Raw genomic sequence first — 19,131 nt, forward strand, 5'->3', positions numbered from 1 at the left:
CACCCATCCTGGTTTCCTTAAATGCTTCCTATTCTTCCCTCTTTTCAGAATTGTTAACAACTGTGCTTTGAGAATTTCATTTTTCAAGATTTCCCATCCTTACTGGACATTTTTGTCTTTAAGGATATCCAGCCATTGGATCCCTCCAATTATCTTTCTGAATCCCTTAAAATCTGCCTTTCTGAAATCTAACCTTGACGTCTGAGTCTTCACAGGTCTTCCACCTCTAGTTATCCAAAATTCTAAAATAGCATGGTCGCTACCTCCTAGGGTTCCAGCCACTTTTACCTCCTCAACCATTTCCTCCCTGTTTATAAGGATTAGATCCAAGGTAGCAGTTCCCCTTGTTTTCTCCCCTACCTTTTGGAAGATAAAGTTGTCAGCAAGAGAGGATAAGAATTTCCTTGACCTGTTAGTTTTGCCTGAGAGAGATTCCCAACAAATGTCTGGATAGTTGAAATCTCCCATGACAACTATGTCATATTTTTTGGAGAACTTGTCCATTTGATGCATAAAGAGTTCATCCATATCTTCAGCTTGCACAGGCGGCCTGTAGTAAATGCCTACAATGGTGTCCTTTCCATTGTTCTGTCCTTGTATTCTTACCCAAACAGTTTCCACAGAACTCCCAGTCTCTGAAGCTTCAATCTCTGTGCAGATATACGCGTTTCTAACATACAATGCGACACATCCTCCTCGTTTATCAAGTCTGTTTCTTGCAAATAAGTTGTAGCTTTCTAGTCTTGTATTCCAATCATGTGTATCGTCCCACCAAATTTCAGTGATTCCAATGACATCATATTTCTTTTCCTGTGTTAGTAGTTCCAATTCTCCTTGTTTGTTGCCCATGCTTTGTGCATTAGTATAGAAACATTTTAGTTTGTGATTGGTTGCTCTTTCTCCAATATTTTTATTAATTAGATTCTTTCATCTTTGTTCTTCCTTTCCACTTCTAATAGCAGAGTTCTCAATAGCATTTGTCAGGTGTATGGCTTTTTCTGGTCTTTTGCTTCCCTTCCCATGTTGTTCTAGTTTAAAGATCTCCTTACAAGTGTAGCAAGATGACTTCCAAATACATGCTTTCCAGTCTTCGTAAGGTGCACCCCATCTCTAGCAAGTAGTCCATCGTATAAGTAGTTCACTCCGTGATCCAGAAATCCAAATCGTTGCTGACGGCACCATCGACGTAGCCAGTTGTTCACCTGCAGAATCTTATTCCACCTCCTTGTTCCATGGCCATCCACTGGGAGGATGGAAGAGAAGACCACCTGCGCTCCCAGTTCTTTCACTATCTTGCCTAAGTCTTCAAAGTCTCTGCAGATGGTTTCCAGGTCGTTTCTTGCGGTGTCATTTGTCCCCACATGTAGTAGCAGGAATGGGTAGTCATCTGTAGGTCTGAAGAGTCCTGATATCCTGTCAGACACATCTTTAATTTTTGCACCTGGAAGACAGCACATTTCTCTTGAAGTTATATCCGGTCTGCAGATAGCGGCCTCTGTTCCTCTCAACAGGGAATCCCCCATGACCACCACTCTCCGTTTCTTCTTCACAACATTTTTCTTTCTCCATCCAGGAGGACTCTGAGGGCGTACAAGGTTGCTGTTTGTTGGCAAAGTCTTATCCTGATGTATTTCTTCATCGTTTTCCTGCGTGAGAGCCTGGTACTGGTTTCTGAGCAGTATGGGTGCTGACTGCCTCCTGATCCTCCTGCTTCTCTGGGTCACATGTCTCCATTCCTCTGTTTCTTCAGGTGCACTTCGAATTTCTTCTCTTTCTGTAACATGAAGAGATAATTCTGCTCTGTCCAAGAACTCTTCACCTTCCTTAATGATCTTCAACGTAGCTAACCTTTCTTCGAGATTTTGCAACTTTTCCTCCAACAGGGACACAAGCTTGCATTTGTGGCATGTGAAGTTTGGCTTTTCCACTGGTAAATCTGTGAACATGTAGCAAGAAATGCAGCTCACCAAATGGCTCCTGGCCTCTTCCATCTTGAGATTTCTTAAAAATCCTGAACTCACAGATCTCTCTGAAAAACTACTAAAACCCATCTTTTTTAAAACGAAAAGACTGCCAGCTAACACGTAACAGATTACACCTGCTCAATAAAGTTTATGAAGAGGAGGACACGGATGGAAGAGCAGGGAGAGGCACAGGCTCATTTACTGTAGCTCTCTGGAGCTGGTTTCACAGTTACACGGCTTAGTACTGCTGTGTAATGTCCCCCATGCTGCTGCTTCTGCTTCTTTTTGGATCCCTTTAAATTGTAGATGTTCAGGATCTAGGATCCTCATTGATTTGCTGAAATGACTGCAGAATTGCTGAGCTCCTGCATGATCATACGCAAAGCAGTGTACAGGCTGAATGGATTGTCTATGGGTCTATATACTGTACAACTGTGCAGGCGCTCATGCAGGAGATCAGGGCCCCGGTGTTTTCAGCAACTTAGAGCATGTTTTAAGAGATGCAACATATAAAAAGATAAAAGTTCAGCGGCACATTTCTTTCCTAGCTCCAACCTCCTGAAGGACAATAGTCTCCGTGGAAATAAGCCAGCAGTAAGAGTCTTCTCAAAGGTACAAGCGTCAATTAAAAAGACAGGTACATTCACACGAGTAAGACACGCGGAACAAGAATCTAGACTACACCAAATCGTCTGGATTTTGTTTTAGATGGGATGGCAAAAACGCTGTTGATTTACAGAAAGCTTCAGCCTTTGCATTTCAGAGGTTAAATCCGCTGTGAAAACTCACAGCATAAATTGATAGGTAGGCTTCTAAGGGAAGCCTAAAAAAATGCATGGAAAAAAAAAGCGCAATTGCATTTTTAAGGACAGAATCCCAACAAAAAAAAAAAAATTGAAAAGAAAAAATGATGCTTCAAATCTGCACCAAAGGCACATATAAGAAAGGGTGAAAGTGTCGCCAAGAATAAACATAACAAAAAACAAAATAATCAGAATAGATGATTGCAAATTTTCGTGTAGACCCCTCAAGACAAAAAAGCAGAAGAAATAACAGCATTTGCACACATGGGAACATGTCCTAAGCCGGGTGTTGAATACAAGCTCGAGTAAGATGACAATGACTTTACCCTATCATTTATAGTTTTAGGGTGTGCGCACACGCTGCGGATTCTGCTGCGGTTCCGCAGCGGATTTGGCCGCGGCGGGTCCGCAGCAGTTTTTGCTGCGGTGTACAGTACCATGATTCCCTATGGGAATAAAAAACCGCAGTGCAGACGGTGCAGATTTTTCCGTGCGGTTTTGAAACTGCAGAAAGAATTGACATGTCAATTCTTTCTGCGGATTCCGCTGTGGTTTGCCATCTTCTCCACTGTGGAGATGAAAAACCGCAGGGCAAAACCGCACAGCAATCCGCAGGTAAAACCGCAGGTCTTTTGACCTGCATATTTACCTGCGGATTTTACAAAATCCGCGCAGCCAAATCCGCACCCCAATCCGCAGCGTGTGCCCGTACCCTAATGCGGAGACAAAAGTGCTCGTAAGTTAATATACCATCATGAAATGGTAATATGAGAGAGGTCAAAAAGCCACCTGTGTAAAGGGACCTTCATCATTGCTCCTTTAAGGCCCTTGGTATTTTGTCCCTTACCCCGACCACCATTACTCAGTAATAGGGACTCCTTCTGTTTGAAGGTTCAGGGCCTTGAAATCTTGATGGCGGCTCTGCTCACAATACAGTTTATCCTGAAAAGTTACCTGAAATGATAACTACACTTTAAAGGAGAACTCTAGTAGTTTTTATTGCCCTCTCCCTTAGCCATCAATAATGTGTGTATATGGACCTGGGTTCAAATCCCACCAAGGACAACATCTGCAAGGAGTTTGTATGTTCTCCCCGTGTTTGCGTGGGTTTCCTCCGGGTTCTTTGTTTTTCTCCCACGCTCCAAAGACATACTGATAGGGAATCAAGATTGTGAGTAAAGCATAATAATGTGTGGTTATTGGTTAATAATTATTACCCATCACCTTCTTCTGCCGTTTCTAGCGCTACACCGATCTACTGCATCATGGAACTGTGACCAACCGGATGAACCAACGTCTTCTGTGTGGACCAGAAATCGCTTCCTCAATGTAAGTCTAGGAGACTAAGAACGAAGGCTGCTACAGGCTTTAGGAAAAGAAGAAACGTGAGTCGGCAAGTCAGAGCTGTGGCCACCTGATGCAGGAGAGGACCGGCACAGCGCTGGAAACAGTAGAAGACAGCAATGGTGAAGCATTATAATGAACACACTGTAACACATTATTGATGGCTAATGGAGGGGGGGAAGCAATAAAAAAAAAGATTGCTGGAGTGCTCCTTTAAATGTATAAATCTAAAATATGGTGTGTGTCTATTTCTCTATCGTTATTAGTGCGTCTTTGCTCCTATGCCTCCAATCTCAGAGTTTGTCATTGCTCCTGTTTATGACAGAAGCATCTTTGTGTCTTTTGTGCGACAGTATAATTCCTCACACAAATCAACAACTTTGGCTGCATGTGCACATTTTATGGCTGAATGTATAGCAATAGAAAATGATTCATGGTTTATGATCGCGCTTATGGGAATGTGTGTATTTAAATCTAGTTTCTGTATATTTTACGTGGCATCAAAATTAGTGGTCCATGTAAAGAACTATAACATTTTTTTAGCTGTGATCAGCCAACTTGAATGATGAATGACGTACATTAAAGTCACAGCGTACGGAGTGCTCACGCTAATGGTGAATATATAAATGGGGCACTTGGGAGAGCTTTGTGACCTGTTTTACTATGAAAAGTATAAGCAGTTGTTTATTCTGTGTTACCTAATATATAAGAATATAAAGTCAACTTATTGTACTAATACTACACATGTTTCCACCCTTAACACTCCAAGAATTTGGTTAAAAAGATTGTGTCACCAGGTTCTTGCCACCTAATCGAAGAGCAGCATGATGCAGAGACAGAGATCCTGATTTTAGAGATGTGGGCTACTTCCTGTAATTTTGATAATCTCCTGCTGATAAAGCAATGATTTTATCAGTATAGGAGTTGTTCTGTCTCCGACATTTAATTCAGAATCCCTGATTATTCTGCTTGTTAATGTTTACAGTGTTTTCTGGCTCCATCTAGTGACCAGAGTCATAACCGCAGTGTTATTGTGTTATTTTACTTTCACTTTCTGAATCTTCTTTTCCCTCCGTCGCAAGGCATTCTGGTAAGCTTTTGTAAAGGCTTATGGTTAGTCCAGCCCCCATTTTCCCTCCAATCCACATTTTCCCTCAGCCTGCATTCTGGAAGCATCTTATTTCTCTTCTCCCCTTGTGAGCGCATCGCTGGTATGTATCCATGCTTCCTGTATCTATTTCTGTCCTATAGTAGCCTGCCTAATTAGTTTTCCTCTGCTCAGCTAGTAGTGCAGATGTTGATTTATAATGTATATATGTATTCCAATGTACCCTGTACTGACTGAGTGTATATATGGTTGTATTGTAGTTTCACCGCGCCAATATACCATCACGTTCAATAAAGTACAGATTCATACTACAGTCTCGTTATTGGACTCCGGTATAGCGGTTTAGCTGATCTGTATAGCTGCAAATAAAAGTCTGCCTAATTCAGTGAGGACAGAACAGGAGTAGTAACCCTGTTGCCATGCAGTCCTCCACACTCATGAGCTCTGTATAACCCCGCCTCCACCACTGATTGGCAATTTTTTGTGTACACTGTGCATAGGAAGAAAGCGACCAATCAGTAGCTTGGGCGGGGTTATACAGAGCTCAGCATTTCAGAGAACTGCTAGATCTGCAGCAGATCAAATAGTCATTTATCAAAACTACAACAAGCAGCTCAGTAAGTGACACATCCCTGGATTCGGGGTCTCTGCCCCTACATTCTGCTACTCTTGGATGACTTAACAAAAATTCTCTTTGACCACTAAAATCTCTCAAAATACAAACTCAACCTAATAGCAGGACACAGCGTAGCAAAAATCTTTGACATGCTGCAATTCACATCTCAACCACTGGGTGGACGTGCATAGACACATATAGCATAAGTGTCACTTGAAAGAGTATCATAAAAGTATGATCATATCTATTGGAAATGCCAGAAGCCAGGGCATTCTATGGATTAGTGGGCATTACCATGAAACCATCATGTCGTGCCACTTTCAATGTTTTTGCAGTAACTCTAGCTCATAGAAGGAGGGTCTGCTTGAGGACCACCTCTAGTGTTTATACATCCTGAGCTCATGGTAAGGTGACACCCAGTTGTTGTGAAATCCCAGCATGTTCTGTGGAATGACAGAAGCAGCTGTTGTCAAAGTCACTTTGGACGCAAGAGAGAAAAATTCTGCTCCAATGGTTTTTACGAGGGAGAAGACCCTTGTTTTTCTAATGAACAGTAATTCTCCCTCGCCGGTCTATGATGGAAATGTCGCAGCCAACCGGTTATTTGGGACAGCTCCAAACGATCTTTATCTTGATATATTAGGTATGGATATATATATTTTTCAGCGCAATGCAATAATTGAAGTATGCCTTTACTGCCTGACAGTAGCCGCGGATTTATCTGGATGTCGGCGGCTCATATAGGCTATTACAGAGTAATGGACACTTCTAAATACGTTTCTAACCAATAGCCTCGGGTTAAAGTTCTAAGATTTCAAACGGCCGACAATTAAGTACGGACTTGGCACTCTGTAACACAAACATCTTCAGCACTTGCCACTCTGCTGTCGGTTTTCTCGTATTTAGGATTATTGCAGCTCTGCATACCCGTACCCTACACCATATAGTTCAAGGATAATAGAGAAGACAGGGAACGGCATTCAGGAGACATCTGTTGGCACATTTTGCTGTGCATTCTTGGAGCAACATGATGTGGGGGCTGAGAGTCTGATTCCAGCACTGCATGAATTAGTAGGCTGTGTTTTGCCATTTCAATACAATCAGTGTTTTATCAGCAGGAGATTATCCCTACAGGACTGAGTGACTTGAGCCTCCTAGTCAACTACTGTCCCAAACCCGGATTTGTAACTTTCTTCCTATGCACAGGAAAGCTGACAATCAGTGTTGAGGGCGGTGTTATACAGAGCTCAGCATTCTCACCGTTATTTCCCACTATGCTGAAAGTCCTAGATAGGCAAGTCACTGGATATACAATGTGCTCGTCACACTGGTCGTCTTCGTTCCCTGAAGCACTACCCCAGCCCACACCCTGTACTGTACATCTACGCTGGAAGTAATGGCCCACAGGAACAGTCCTCTGCTACAGCCAAGTCTGGTTCGGATCTTGTCGTGGTCTTCTACTGGCTCTGGTTACAGTACTCTTCTGTCGCTGCTTAGGGTCTTCTACTGGTGCAGCTTAAAATCTCCTACTTGCGAGAGGCATGTATCTTCCTCAAAGCTCAGACCTTCTCCGGCATTTGACTGCTCTTGGATTCTTCTGTTGTGATGGTGTCTGTAAGCCCCCCTATCAGCCACATAACCTGCCTGGTACAGGATCTGATGCCAACTACGCCCTTCTCTGCCCAGCCAGGAGTTTTATAATTAGTAATTATTACACAGGTGTCACCTGACCTGGTGTCTTCTATCTCTTCCCCGAGAACATGCACTTTTACTCTTGGGGTTCAAACAACTGTAATTCGTCCTCTATTTTCACTTTCGCCTTTGACCAGCAGATGGCGGTGTTAGCTTGCAGATACTCAGCTAAGTATCAACTGTACTCATCTTCTCTCTTGTCTACCTCCTTACAGTGCACACAGATGTATGGTTCAAACAGTGAAAAACATATCCTGGTTAGCAGAAGTGGGAAAAAATGACTGAATGCAGCTGTGTGCTACTTCTTCCAGTCATCGAGGTCATGCAGCAGAGTCAACTAGTCACGGTCGGCTTGCTATTAACACTTATATTTCCACACAACATATCTACACATGACAGGCAGGATGTCAATCAAGGCTGATAGGGCGTTCTAATAGTGATGAGACAGAGATAAGTTTCTGTTGCAGCACAGCCCATATTACTAGAAGGAGCGCTGCTGTTTTCCAGGCATTTTTATATGGAAAAGGGATTTTGATGTAGGTAGGCAGTCCACAATTAGCAAGGAAAACTGGAACACGTGTGCAAGACAACACAAGAGGGTTCATCTACATTTTGCCAGTTAAAGGAACATCTGTACACGTTACTGCACTACATAAAGAATCATAGAATCATAGAATCGTAGAGGTGGAAGGGATTTGCTAAATCATCCCAGACAGATGTCTGTCCAGCCTCTGTTTGACGACTTCTATTGAAGGAGAACTCACCATCTCTCGTGGCAGTCTGTTCCACTCATTGATCACTCTGTTAAAAAGTTTTTTCTAAAATCTAATCTATGTCTCCTCCCATTCAGTTTCATCCCATTGCTTCTAGTCTTTCCTTGTGCAATTGAGAATAAAGATGATCCTTCTACAATGTGACAGCCCTTGAGATATTTGTAGACAGCTATTAAGTCTCCTCTCAGTCTTCTCTTTTGCAAGCTAAACATTCCCAAATCCTGCAACCTTTCCTCATAAGACAGGGTTTGCAGACTGGTCACCATTCTGTTCGCTCTTTTCTGAACTTGCTCCAGTTTATTGATGTCTTTTTTAAATGTGGCTCCCAAAACTGGACACAGTATTCCAGATGAGGTCTGACCAAAGAGGAGTAGAGGGCAATAATGACTTCACGTGATCTAGACTGTATGCTTCTGTTATTACATCCTAGAATTGCATTTGCCTTTTTTGCTGCTGCATCACACTGTTGACTCATATTCAGTTTGTGATCTATTAGTATACCCAAGTCTTTTTCACATGTGCTGTTGCTTAGCCCTATTCCTCCCATTCTGTATATGCTTTTTTCATTTTTATTGCCTAGATGTAAGATGTAGTACTTTGTATTTTTCCCTGTTAAAAACCATACTGTTAATTGCTGCCCACTGCTCCAGTTTATTTATATCTTTTTGAATCCTCTCTCTCTTCTCTAGTATTAGCTATCCCTCCTACCATTGTGTCATCAGCAAATTTAATCAGTTTACCCTCAATTCCTTCATCTAAATCATTGATAAAGATGTTGAACAATACAGGGCTCAGGACAGAGCCCTGTGGTACCCCACTTGAGACATTCTTCCAATTGGATGTGCAGCTATTTACGACCACTCTTTGGGTCCGATCACTTAGCCAGTTATGAATCCAGCTAACAGTTGCCTTGTCAATTCCATACTTAGTCATTTTTTCAATAAGGATTGTGTGAGATACTTTGTCAAATGCTTTGCTGAAGTCAAGATATACTATATCTACAGCATTTCCCTGATCCACCCAATCAGTGATTCTGTCATAGAAGGAAATTAAGTTAGTCTGACATAACTTATTAGTTACAAACCCATGCTGACTCTGTTTAATCACTTCATTCTTATCTAGGTACTTACATACATGTTGTTTAATAATTTGTTCAAAGATCAACAGAGGTCAGACTCACCGGCCTATAGTTGCCTGGGTCCATCTTCTTCCCCTTTTTGAAGATAAGAACAACATTTGCTCTTCTTCAGTCTTCTGGGACTTCTCCTGTTCTCCAAGAATTTTCAAAGATTATGGAGAGGGGTTCAAAAATTTCTTCTGCTATCTCCTTCAGTACTCTGGGGTGTAATTCATCTGGACCTGGAGACTTGAATTCATTTAGGTTAGCTAAGTGTTTCCTCACTATCTTTCTGTTTATAGATATCCTGGATTCTTCTATTCCCTTAATAGGACACTGAAGAACAGTTGATGTTACATTTCCTTTCTGAGAGAAAACAGATGCAAAATAGGAAATTAAAACTTCGGCCTTCTCAACATCCTGTCTTACCATTTTATCATTTTCATCCTGTAAAAATCCTATATCATCCTTGACTTTTCTTTTACTTTTGACATATCCCCAAAATCCTTTATTATTGCTTTTGACGTCTCTTGCAAGCCTCAATTCATTGTCAGCTTTAGTAATCTAATTTGTGCCCTGCAGGTTCTGCAGACAGCATTATATTCTTCTTTAGATATGCCTCCCTCTTTCCATTTCATAAACATTTCTTTCTTCCTTTTTAGCTTGTGCTTAAGTTCTGTGTTCATCCATCCTAGTTTCCTTAAATGCTTCCTATTCTTCCCTCTTTTCGGAATTGTTAACAATTGTGTTTTGAGAATTTCATTTTTCAAGATTTCCCATCCTTCCTGGACATTTTTGTCTTTAAGGATATCCAGCCATTGGATCCCTCCAATTCTCTTTCTGAGTCCCTTAAAATCTGCCTTTCTGAAATCTAACCTTGACATCTGAGTCTTCACAAGTCTTCCTCCTCTAGTTATCCAAAATTCTAAAATAGCATGGTCGCTACCTCCTAGGGTCCCAGCCACTCTTACCTCCTCAACCATTTCCTCCCTGTTTATAAGGATTAGATCCAAGGTAGCAGATCCCCTTGTTTTCTCCCCTACCTTTTGGAAGATAAAGTTGTCAGCAAGAGAGGATAAGAATTTCCTTGAACTGTTAGTTTTGCCTGAGAGAGATTCGCAACAAATGTCAGGATAAATGAAATCTCCCATGACAACTGTCATATTTTTTGGAGAACTTGGCCATTGGATGCATAAAGAGTTCATCCATATCTTCAGTTTGCACAGGTGGCCTGTAGTAAATGCCTACAATGGTGTCCTTTCCATTGTTCTCGCCTTGTATTCTTACCCAAACAGTTTCCACAGAACTCCCAGTCTCTGAAGCTTCAATCTCTGTGCAGATATATGCATTTCTAACATATAATGCGACACCTCCTCCTCGTTTATCAAGTCTGTTTCTAGCAAATAAGTTGTATCCTTCTAGTCTTGTATTCCAATCATGTGTATTGTCCCACCAAGTTTCAGTGATTCCAATGACATCATATTTCTTTTCCTGTGTTAATAGTTCCAATTCTCCTTGTTTGTTGCCCATACTTTGTGCATCAGTATAGAAACATTTTAGTTTGTGATTGGTTTCTCTTTCTCCATTATTTTTATTATTTAGATTCTTTTGTCTTTGTTCTTTCCTCCCACTTCTAATAGCAGAGTTCTCAATAGCATTTGTCAGGTGTGTGGCTTTTTCTGGCCTTTTGCTTCCCTTCCCACATGGTTCTAGTTTAAAGCTCTCCTGATAAGTGCAGCAAGGCGACTTCCAAATACATGTTTTCCAGTGTTCGTAAGGTGCACCCCATCTCTAGCAAGTAGTCCATCGTAAAGGTAATTCACTCTGTGATCCAGAAATCCAAATCCTTGCCGATGGCACCATCGACGTAGCCAGTTGTTCACCTGCAGAATCTTATTCCACCTCCTTGTTCCATGGCCATCCACTGGGAGGATGGAAGAGAAGACCACCTGCACTCCCAGTTCTTTCACTTTCTTTCCTAAGTTTTCAAAGTCACAGGAAATCTGTCAGTAAGATAAACCTTCCTAAGCTATCTATATTGGCACACATGTCATAGAAAGCTGAATTAAATGATACCTTGATATTTGCGATCCAATATCTTATTCCAGAGAAATCTACATTTTGTTAATATGTAAATGAGCTGTTAAGATCCATAGGCCGGGCAGAGATCTCCCTGAGGATCTGCCTACACTACAGAGCTTATATTAATTTAAATGAGGCGTTGCCAGTATGAGACTTGTACTAATGACTGACAGTCTTCTGATCTACATGTTTCATGGGAAGCCATCTTTCATTTACAGTAAGCTCTGGAGGCAGATTCTCAGACAGATCTATGTCCAGCCCATAGATCTTAACAGGTTATTGACAAATAAGAAAAATATGGATTTCCTGGGAATAAGACATCTGATTGCAGATATCAAGGTGTGCTTTTATTCAGCTTCCTATGACCTAAATGCCCATTTAGACGGCTTAGGAGGGTTGATCTTACTGAAAGCATTTCTTAAAAATTTGTAAAAAAAAAATGTAGAGAGAAAGAAAAAAAGAAATCTTATGAATTAGAATTGACCAAAGGACATCTTGACACTGTTGTATCTGGTTCATTACCGCTCAGAAGATATCATAATGTTTTTCTGGCAAAGTTGTTCAGTTCTACTGCTAACATGGAGGTCAAAAACATTAGGTCTACAACTGATATAGCCATAAGATTATTATAGCCATCTCATACTTAGGTTTATATTTGCTTTGTTCAACAATCACTATAAATCTATTGTTTATGGTTTGCTTTTTTACCCATATTGCTTAGGAGATTCAGGAGAGTTTTTTATTTCATCCTATTCTTAAAACAGAAGCTGTGTAATCTATCCAGTAGAGTTGATCAGAAAGGTGCCCTGGTCCAGTGGCCATGTCTGTAGTCGCACCAGAGTCCTTTGAACCTACTCCTTCCTACGGGCTGCTCATCTGATATGTAAGTCAGGTGCAATGTCATCATTGAGGCACAATTCACACAGGTGTTAGGGATGCCGGCATGTAGGAGGAGATTCGCAGGACCACAGAATACTGACCAGGGAGCAGCAAATTGTTTTGATCAACTCTATTGGATGCACTGCACAGACACAGAGAAGTTGTAACCACCTCCCTGCCTTACCGCGGAGAAGCTTTAGCTACCTACCTGCCTCACCGTGGAGAAGTATTTGCCAGCTCCCTGCCTCTTCGCTTGGCACCTTCTGTATGACACAGGTGGCAACAGGTTGTCTTTGCACCACATACATCATTCATCGGTACTCTGGCCAGTAGAGGCCAAGGCTGTTATGTAGTTTGCATGTCACGGGGTTACTGTGACAGTGTGGAGAAAAAAAAGACCGCAGTGTCTGATTGCTCCTACTCTGGCGCTGAGAAGAAGAACTATGTTGGAAATCCCTGTGCTCACAGCGGAGCTTGGTTAGCCACTCCTTTTTTTTTTATAATCTGGGCTCTGATACAAATCCTTGTCAGGGCTAGCTTTATTGCTGCATGGCTAATGGAGGGAAAGGAGTTCACATGAGAAGCAGTGTTGGAGGAGTTATTAGTGACTGTTGCTTGGTTTGTATGTGTGGTAATTCCCTATCCTTCTCTGTTTTGGTTTATTCCCCTAACTCCACACCCCAATGCATTCCTCTGTTATATGTGAATGAATATTTTGTATGCCTGCAGTTTTCTGATAACCCTTGTTTGCGTTGCCGTTTGTTGGGTTGGTGTACTACGGTGCACGGTAGCGCCCCCTCTTCCCTAGGTGGGGGGGAGAACAGACGGAGGGCTAACTCAGGAGCTAAGGGAAGGGTGGAGTCCCCGGCTTCTTCACCATTGGAAGTATCAAGGGGAGTAGGGTGAGCTAGGGCACCCCCTAGGGTTAGGAACAGGAAAGGAGCCACTGGTCCCGGGTCACTCAAAAGTGATGTCGTGACGTTGCAGTTATGGGCAACTGCATGCTTTCTTGCACCAATTTTGATGAGTGCCACCCATTGTGTGATTGGACAGTGATTTCAGTACTACCACTTACCATTGATAAAATGGATCTTGAAATTAAGATTCAAGAAATTCACTAAAAATTACAAATCCACATTTCTTACCTGTTATCCTGTGGAAAATGACTGGGATGGGTTCTGTGGTAACTAACACATCTTCATCATTCTCTGAACTGGATACATACGTGTTATCTGTAAGATATTAATGAGCAAAATCTATAAAATGTTACATTATAAAACATAAAAAGCCTGTAAACTTGTCTTTCTCAGCTTTAACCTTGGAACTACTCAAAACTGCATGGAAAGTACACTATTATTTTCACACAGATAATAATTACAATGCACATACGAGACAAAGATTATTTAAAAAATAAAAGAAAACATTCCATTTACATTACACATATACATATTTAAAGGGCTATTCACAAAATTATAATGTGATCTCAGCATTATGGTCCAGGTTTCTGTCCTGATGAAACGTGTTGACCCTGTAAACCTTTTTTATGGATAAATTTTATCCATTGGAAACCATTGCAGATTCATCATCAGCAGACCAGGAGTGACATCTTCCTCCCGATCGTTTCGCCCTGTCTAATACAACATCCCCTCCAGACACTCACACAGTATCTTCATTGCCTTGACAGTCAAGTTGTAGCGCAGCTCAGCTACTTTATGCTTGGCTCTGTATGCAGGAGAATAGGACCTTGCTCTGAAGATCCACATGAACAACAAATGAAATATGGAGTTTATATACTGTATGAATATAGGTCAAATAGTTGATCACAGCCACTACAGTCAAAACTATCAGTGAGCACCTCATCCATATACCGTAATTAATAGTTGCCCATGCAGTGATCCACACAACTCTATCAGGAAGAAGACAGGAGATCAGAGGAAGGGACCTGAAGCACTGAGAAGAAGGAGTCTGCTGCTGGGAAATATAGCTTTAAGAAACCAGAGAAAGATCATCCATTAAGCACTGTGAAGCTGGCTTCACAAAAAGTGCAGAAGGAGATGAAAAATCACACAAAAGGTACAAGAAAGAAACTTTTTGTCGGGCTTGTACTGTTTATTAACAATAGTTATACAGATACAGCATATTGTAAAAAATCATATATTATATTCTTTGTCTCTACTAACTTGTAGAGACCGAGAGAAGAATCCAATCACTTGTAAGGCCACATATAGAATGTGGGATACAGTTGTGGGCTCCACATTTTAAAAAGTATATCTAGAATTTAGAGTCAGTTCAAAGGACGCAAATAGATTATTACAAGTGATTGAAGGCCTCTAATATGATGAGATGTTGGAAAAGTATCTTGCTAAGCTCAGAAAAAAAGTGAGATCAAATTTATATGTATAAAATACATGTGTGGTTAGTACAAGGGACTGGCATATGACTTATTTCTTCCAAAGCCCTTACAAAGGACCAGGGGGGGTGAATTACGTATGGAGGAAAGGTGATCCCTGCAGCTAAATAGGAAAGGGTTCTTTACAGTTAGAGCTGTCAGAATGTGGAAATGTCCAACCCCAAGAGGTGGCAATGGCAGACACTAAAGCAGCATGTAAAAAAGTGCTAAATGCTTTTCAACAAAAAAAAAAAAGGCATTGTGGCTTATAAATAATCAAGTGATAGAGAACGTTTAACTGGTGGAGAAAGGTTGAACTTGATGGAACTGTGTCTTTTTACAACCTATGGATGAAAAATGGATGTACCAACTGCATGCTTGTGATCAGCAAAAAAGGAAAACAAGAGGTTCCTAGTAAAACATGCAAAACTCCATAAAGAGATACACGCCAAATGTATCACACTGTGCCTGAGCTGTGGCCAGAACCTGAATTAAGTTTAAAGGCTGTTTATAGGGTTGAACATTAATTTAAAGTGAACCTGTCAGCAGGATTGTGCTCAGTATCCTATAGACAGTGTCTGGTTGGTGCTGTTATACTGATTTAAATGATACCTTGGTTAATGAAATCCGTCTTGTGGTTGTTGAAAGGGGAGACAAGACAAAAACCCAGCCTGGATCATGACAGTACCCTCATCTCAAGGGGGGGCCACCGGACCGCCAGGTTTCCCAGAAAAACATACGGTATATGAAAAGCATGAACCAACCGATCAGCATGAACTGATTGCGCCGGGACCCAAGTTGGATCCTCCGACCGTAACCCCTCCAATGTACCAAGTACTGAAGCGAGCTGAGAACCATACGAGAGTTGACATTACGTTCAACTTCATATTCTGTTTGTCCATCCACAGAAACAGGAGGCAGAGGAGATGGAGACTCATTAGAGGAAGGTACAAACGATTTAAGAAGGGACCTACGAAATACTGTACATTGGAGATATGAAGCGACAGAGGCAAGCAAAGGGAAAGGCAACTGGGTTGACTACCTCAATGATCTTGTAAGGACCAATAAACTTGGGACCCAGCTCGGCGGAGGGAAGGTTCAGATGTATGTTCTTGGTAGACAACCACAATTTATCTCCCACCAGAAACTTAGGTCCTACAGATCGTCACTTATTAGCAAAATGTTTCTGTCTGCCCTGGGCCACCCTGATGTTCCTTTGAACCTCCCTCCAAACCTCCCCCAACCGTTGAACCGCCACATCAGCCTCTGGACACCCTGAATCCAGCCTGGAAAATTCACCAAAATGGGGGTGAAAACCGTAATTACAGAAAGACAGAGAGGTGCCTGTGGACTGATTAACCCGATTATTGAATGCGAACTCAGCTATGGGCAGCGAGGAACACCAATCATCCTGCTGAGATGTGGCAAGACATCGCAAAATCTGTTCCAGTGACTTATTGGTCCTCTCCGTCTGACCGTTGGTAAGCAGAGGAGAACGTAAAGCAAATACCCAATCTCTTGCAAAATGCCCTCCAAAACTTAGACATGAATTGCACCCCTCTGTCAGACACCACGTTCAGAGGCACGCCATGCAACCGTACAATGTACTCAATAAACAATTTAAATAGAGTTTCAGCATTAGGTAGTCCTGCCAAGGGAACAAAATGCGCCTGTTTGCTGAACCTGTCAACCACAACCCAGACCACTGCTTTGCCATTGGAAAGAGGGAGATCAGTGATAAAATCCATGGACCAATGAGTCCAGGGTCTATTTGGAATTGGCAATGGCACCAATTCCCTGGCCGGCCGGTTATAATGTTACTCTGTAATACTGAAAGTTACTGCAGAGTAACCCAAACTCCACTAGATGGCAGCAGAGTGGAAAATGAGCTGAAAATTCTGCGATGAAGCAGACCCGCAATAATACAGCAAAGCAACCACAAGGTGGCAGCAGAATAGTCAGAGAGCCGAGTCAATACCAGATAGTAGCGCAGTACCAAGGGGAAATTCAAGATCGCAAGCCAGGTCACATGCCAGGGTCAAAATGCCAGAGAAACAGTGGATAAGAAAAGAGGCAATAACAAACGGAGAGTCTGAACATGGTCTAAAGGTCAGCAACAGAATATCACATGCAAAGGGACAATGGCAAGCAGGTAGTCTGAACGCGGTCCAAAGGTCAGTAACAGAATATCAGATGCAAAGGGGCAAAGACAAGCAGGTAGTCTGAACATGGTCCAAAGGTCAACAGACACGGGTAGAGTTGGATGAATGCAGCAGGACAGATCAGGAACTCACCAGAGCCAGCTAGACACGCCAAAGGTAAGCAATATAACTGGCAATGCACACAGGATGCAGCACAGAGATATAGCAGACTGGACACAGGAAGGAGGCAGGGAAAATTAACCTTTGACATAACGAGACCGGGAAAGGAGAGACAAGACAAAAACCCAGCCTGGATCATGACAGACGTGGCTGAAACTCCACACTGCACATTTTGGCAAGGCTTTGTGAGCAACACGCCCGTCGGTATTCTGGTCAGCCTCCAAAGATAAAAACTGAAGAGTGGACAAGAATGTCTGACATTTGTGCAGTTCTCCAAACCTTTGAGAACTCCACAAAGATGGTGAGGGCCATGACACCACCATCAATGCAATAATCCCGCTTCTGTGACTACTTAAACAGAAACTGCTGACAATTAAACTTGACGATTTGCAAGCAGACCAGGTGGAAACAGAGGAAGACATGACAGGGAGATGCTACTCAGCCCAGCCTCATTTCAATTGCTCAACACGGATTGGGTAACAATGAGGACGTGAAAGTTGAGGAGGAGCAGGAACAGGAGCTGGAAAAGAGGCTAGTACCCACACAAGCTTCGTCCCGTCTCTCCTACATTGATAGGCTAAGGAGGGGAAGGCGGAAGAGATGGAGAGTAGTCATCATAGTGGAAACAGGGAAGTGTTGGCTGTAGGGACCTTGGCACATATGGCAGACTTTATGCACTGCTGCCTTTCCCATGACCCTCGCGTTGCATTCATCTTGGGCAAAAAAGAATAATGGTTGTTCACCCTGCTACACCCATGCTACAAGGAGAACCTTACATCTCTCCTTACTGGGGAGGAGAGGTCTACAAAAATGGTGTTATGGCAGAAGGCCATTGTGGAAAATATGTTGGAAAAAATCCCATCATACAACACTAGCGGTAGGGGACAAGCTTCCTTGCCCAGAGGCAGGGGTACATCTGTCAAATGCCTGCGTCAGTTTAACAACACCATCCTAGCATAAAGGCCCTCATGACTGGGTATTTTTAACAAGTAGGGAAACTTTTAAAGATGGTCAAGCAATATCTGGCCGACAAAAGCAGTGTACTCCCTAATTCCTCTAAATATTCCTCTTATTCCTCTTGACAAAGCGGCCCGTTGTGCTGCGAAACGCATGTCGGGGGGGTTACTGCCAGGCTTCCCTTGTCCCCCCACTCTCCCCTGGTAAGCTCCCTTGTTATTTGTTCATTTTGGGGATACAATTTTGTCATATATATGATCTCTCAATGCACACTGTGATAATGTTCTCTAAAGTTACTCTATAGTCCCTGAGCCCCATACACGGCCATTGGGCTTAATGATTTGGTACATACTGTATGTGGGGTTTATCTACCTGGGACACGGTCATATTTGGTGTTCCATCACTGTGGGAGGAGTTGGTGATGTTTGGGTGTATGTCATCTGCAATTTTTGAATGGCACTCTAGTATTATTATGATCACATGCATTTTGTAGGATTTTGAATAAAGCTTTTGATATTTTTAATATGCATTCCATTGCATGCTCTGTTTTTTTCTCCTGAATTTATAAGTTTGTTGGAGTCTATGGATTTTATACTGGAGATGGGGTCATGATTTCCCATCTCCGCAGTATCATATTATGTTTATGGGACTTCTGTTGTCCCTAATTCCTCTGCGACATTCAGCTATTGGGTTTCAAAGCTGGACACCTGGCATAAGCGGTCCCTCTATGCCTTGGACGTGTTATGCTGCCCTGCCACTACTGTCTTGTGTCAGCGGGTTTTTAACCCCTTAACGAACAGAGGTATTTTTGGTTTTGCATTTTCATTTTTTACTCCCCTTCTTCCTAGTGCCATAACTTTTTTATTTTTTGGTAAAAATGGCCATGTGAGGGCTTGTTTTTTGCACGATGAGTTGTACTTTTGAATGACAGCATTGGTTTTACCATGTTATGTGCTCTAAAATGGGAAAAAAAATCCAAGTACGGTGAAATTGCAAAAAAAGTGCAATCCAACTACGTTCACTAAATGCTAAAACTGACCAGCCATTTTGATTCTCCAGGTCATTACGAGTTCCTAGACAACAAAC

General features: G+C 42.1%; 1 protein-coding gene across 1 annotated transcript in view; it reads right to left on the reverse strand.

Moving 5' to 3' along the window:
- PARP8 (poly(ADP-ribose) polymerase family member 8) overlaps positions 1–19,131 on the reverse strand; it is a 333,484-nt gene that overhangs the window by 132,219 nt on the left and 182,134 nt on the right. The window contains exon 4 of the mRNA XM_073583404.1: positions 13,524–13,610. Within this exon, the coding sequence (XP_073439505.1) occupies positions 13,524–13,610 (87 nt within the window). The remainder of the gene's footprint in view (positions 1–13,523; positions 13,611–19,131) is intronic.

Source organism: Dendrobates tinctorius, unplaced genomic scaffold, assembly GCF_039654945.1.
Source record: "Dendrobates tinctorius isolate UK_male_01 unplaced genomic scaffold, ASM3965494v1 ptg000078l, whole genome shotgun sequence".
NCBI lineage: Eukaryota > Metazoa > Chordata > Amphibia > Anura > Dendrobatidae > Dendrobates > Dendrobates tinctorius.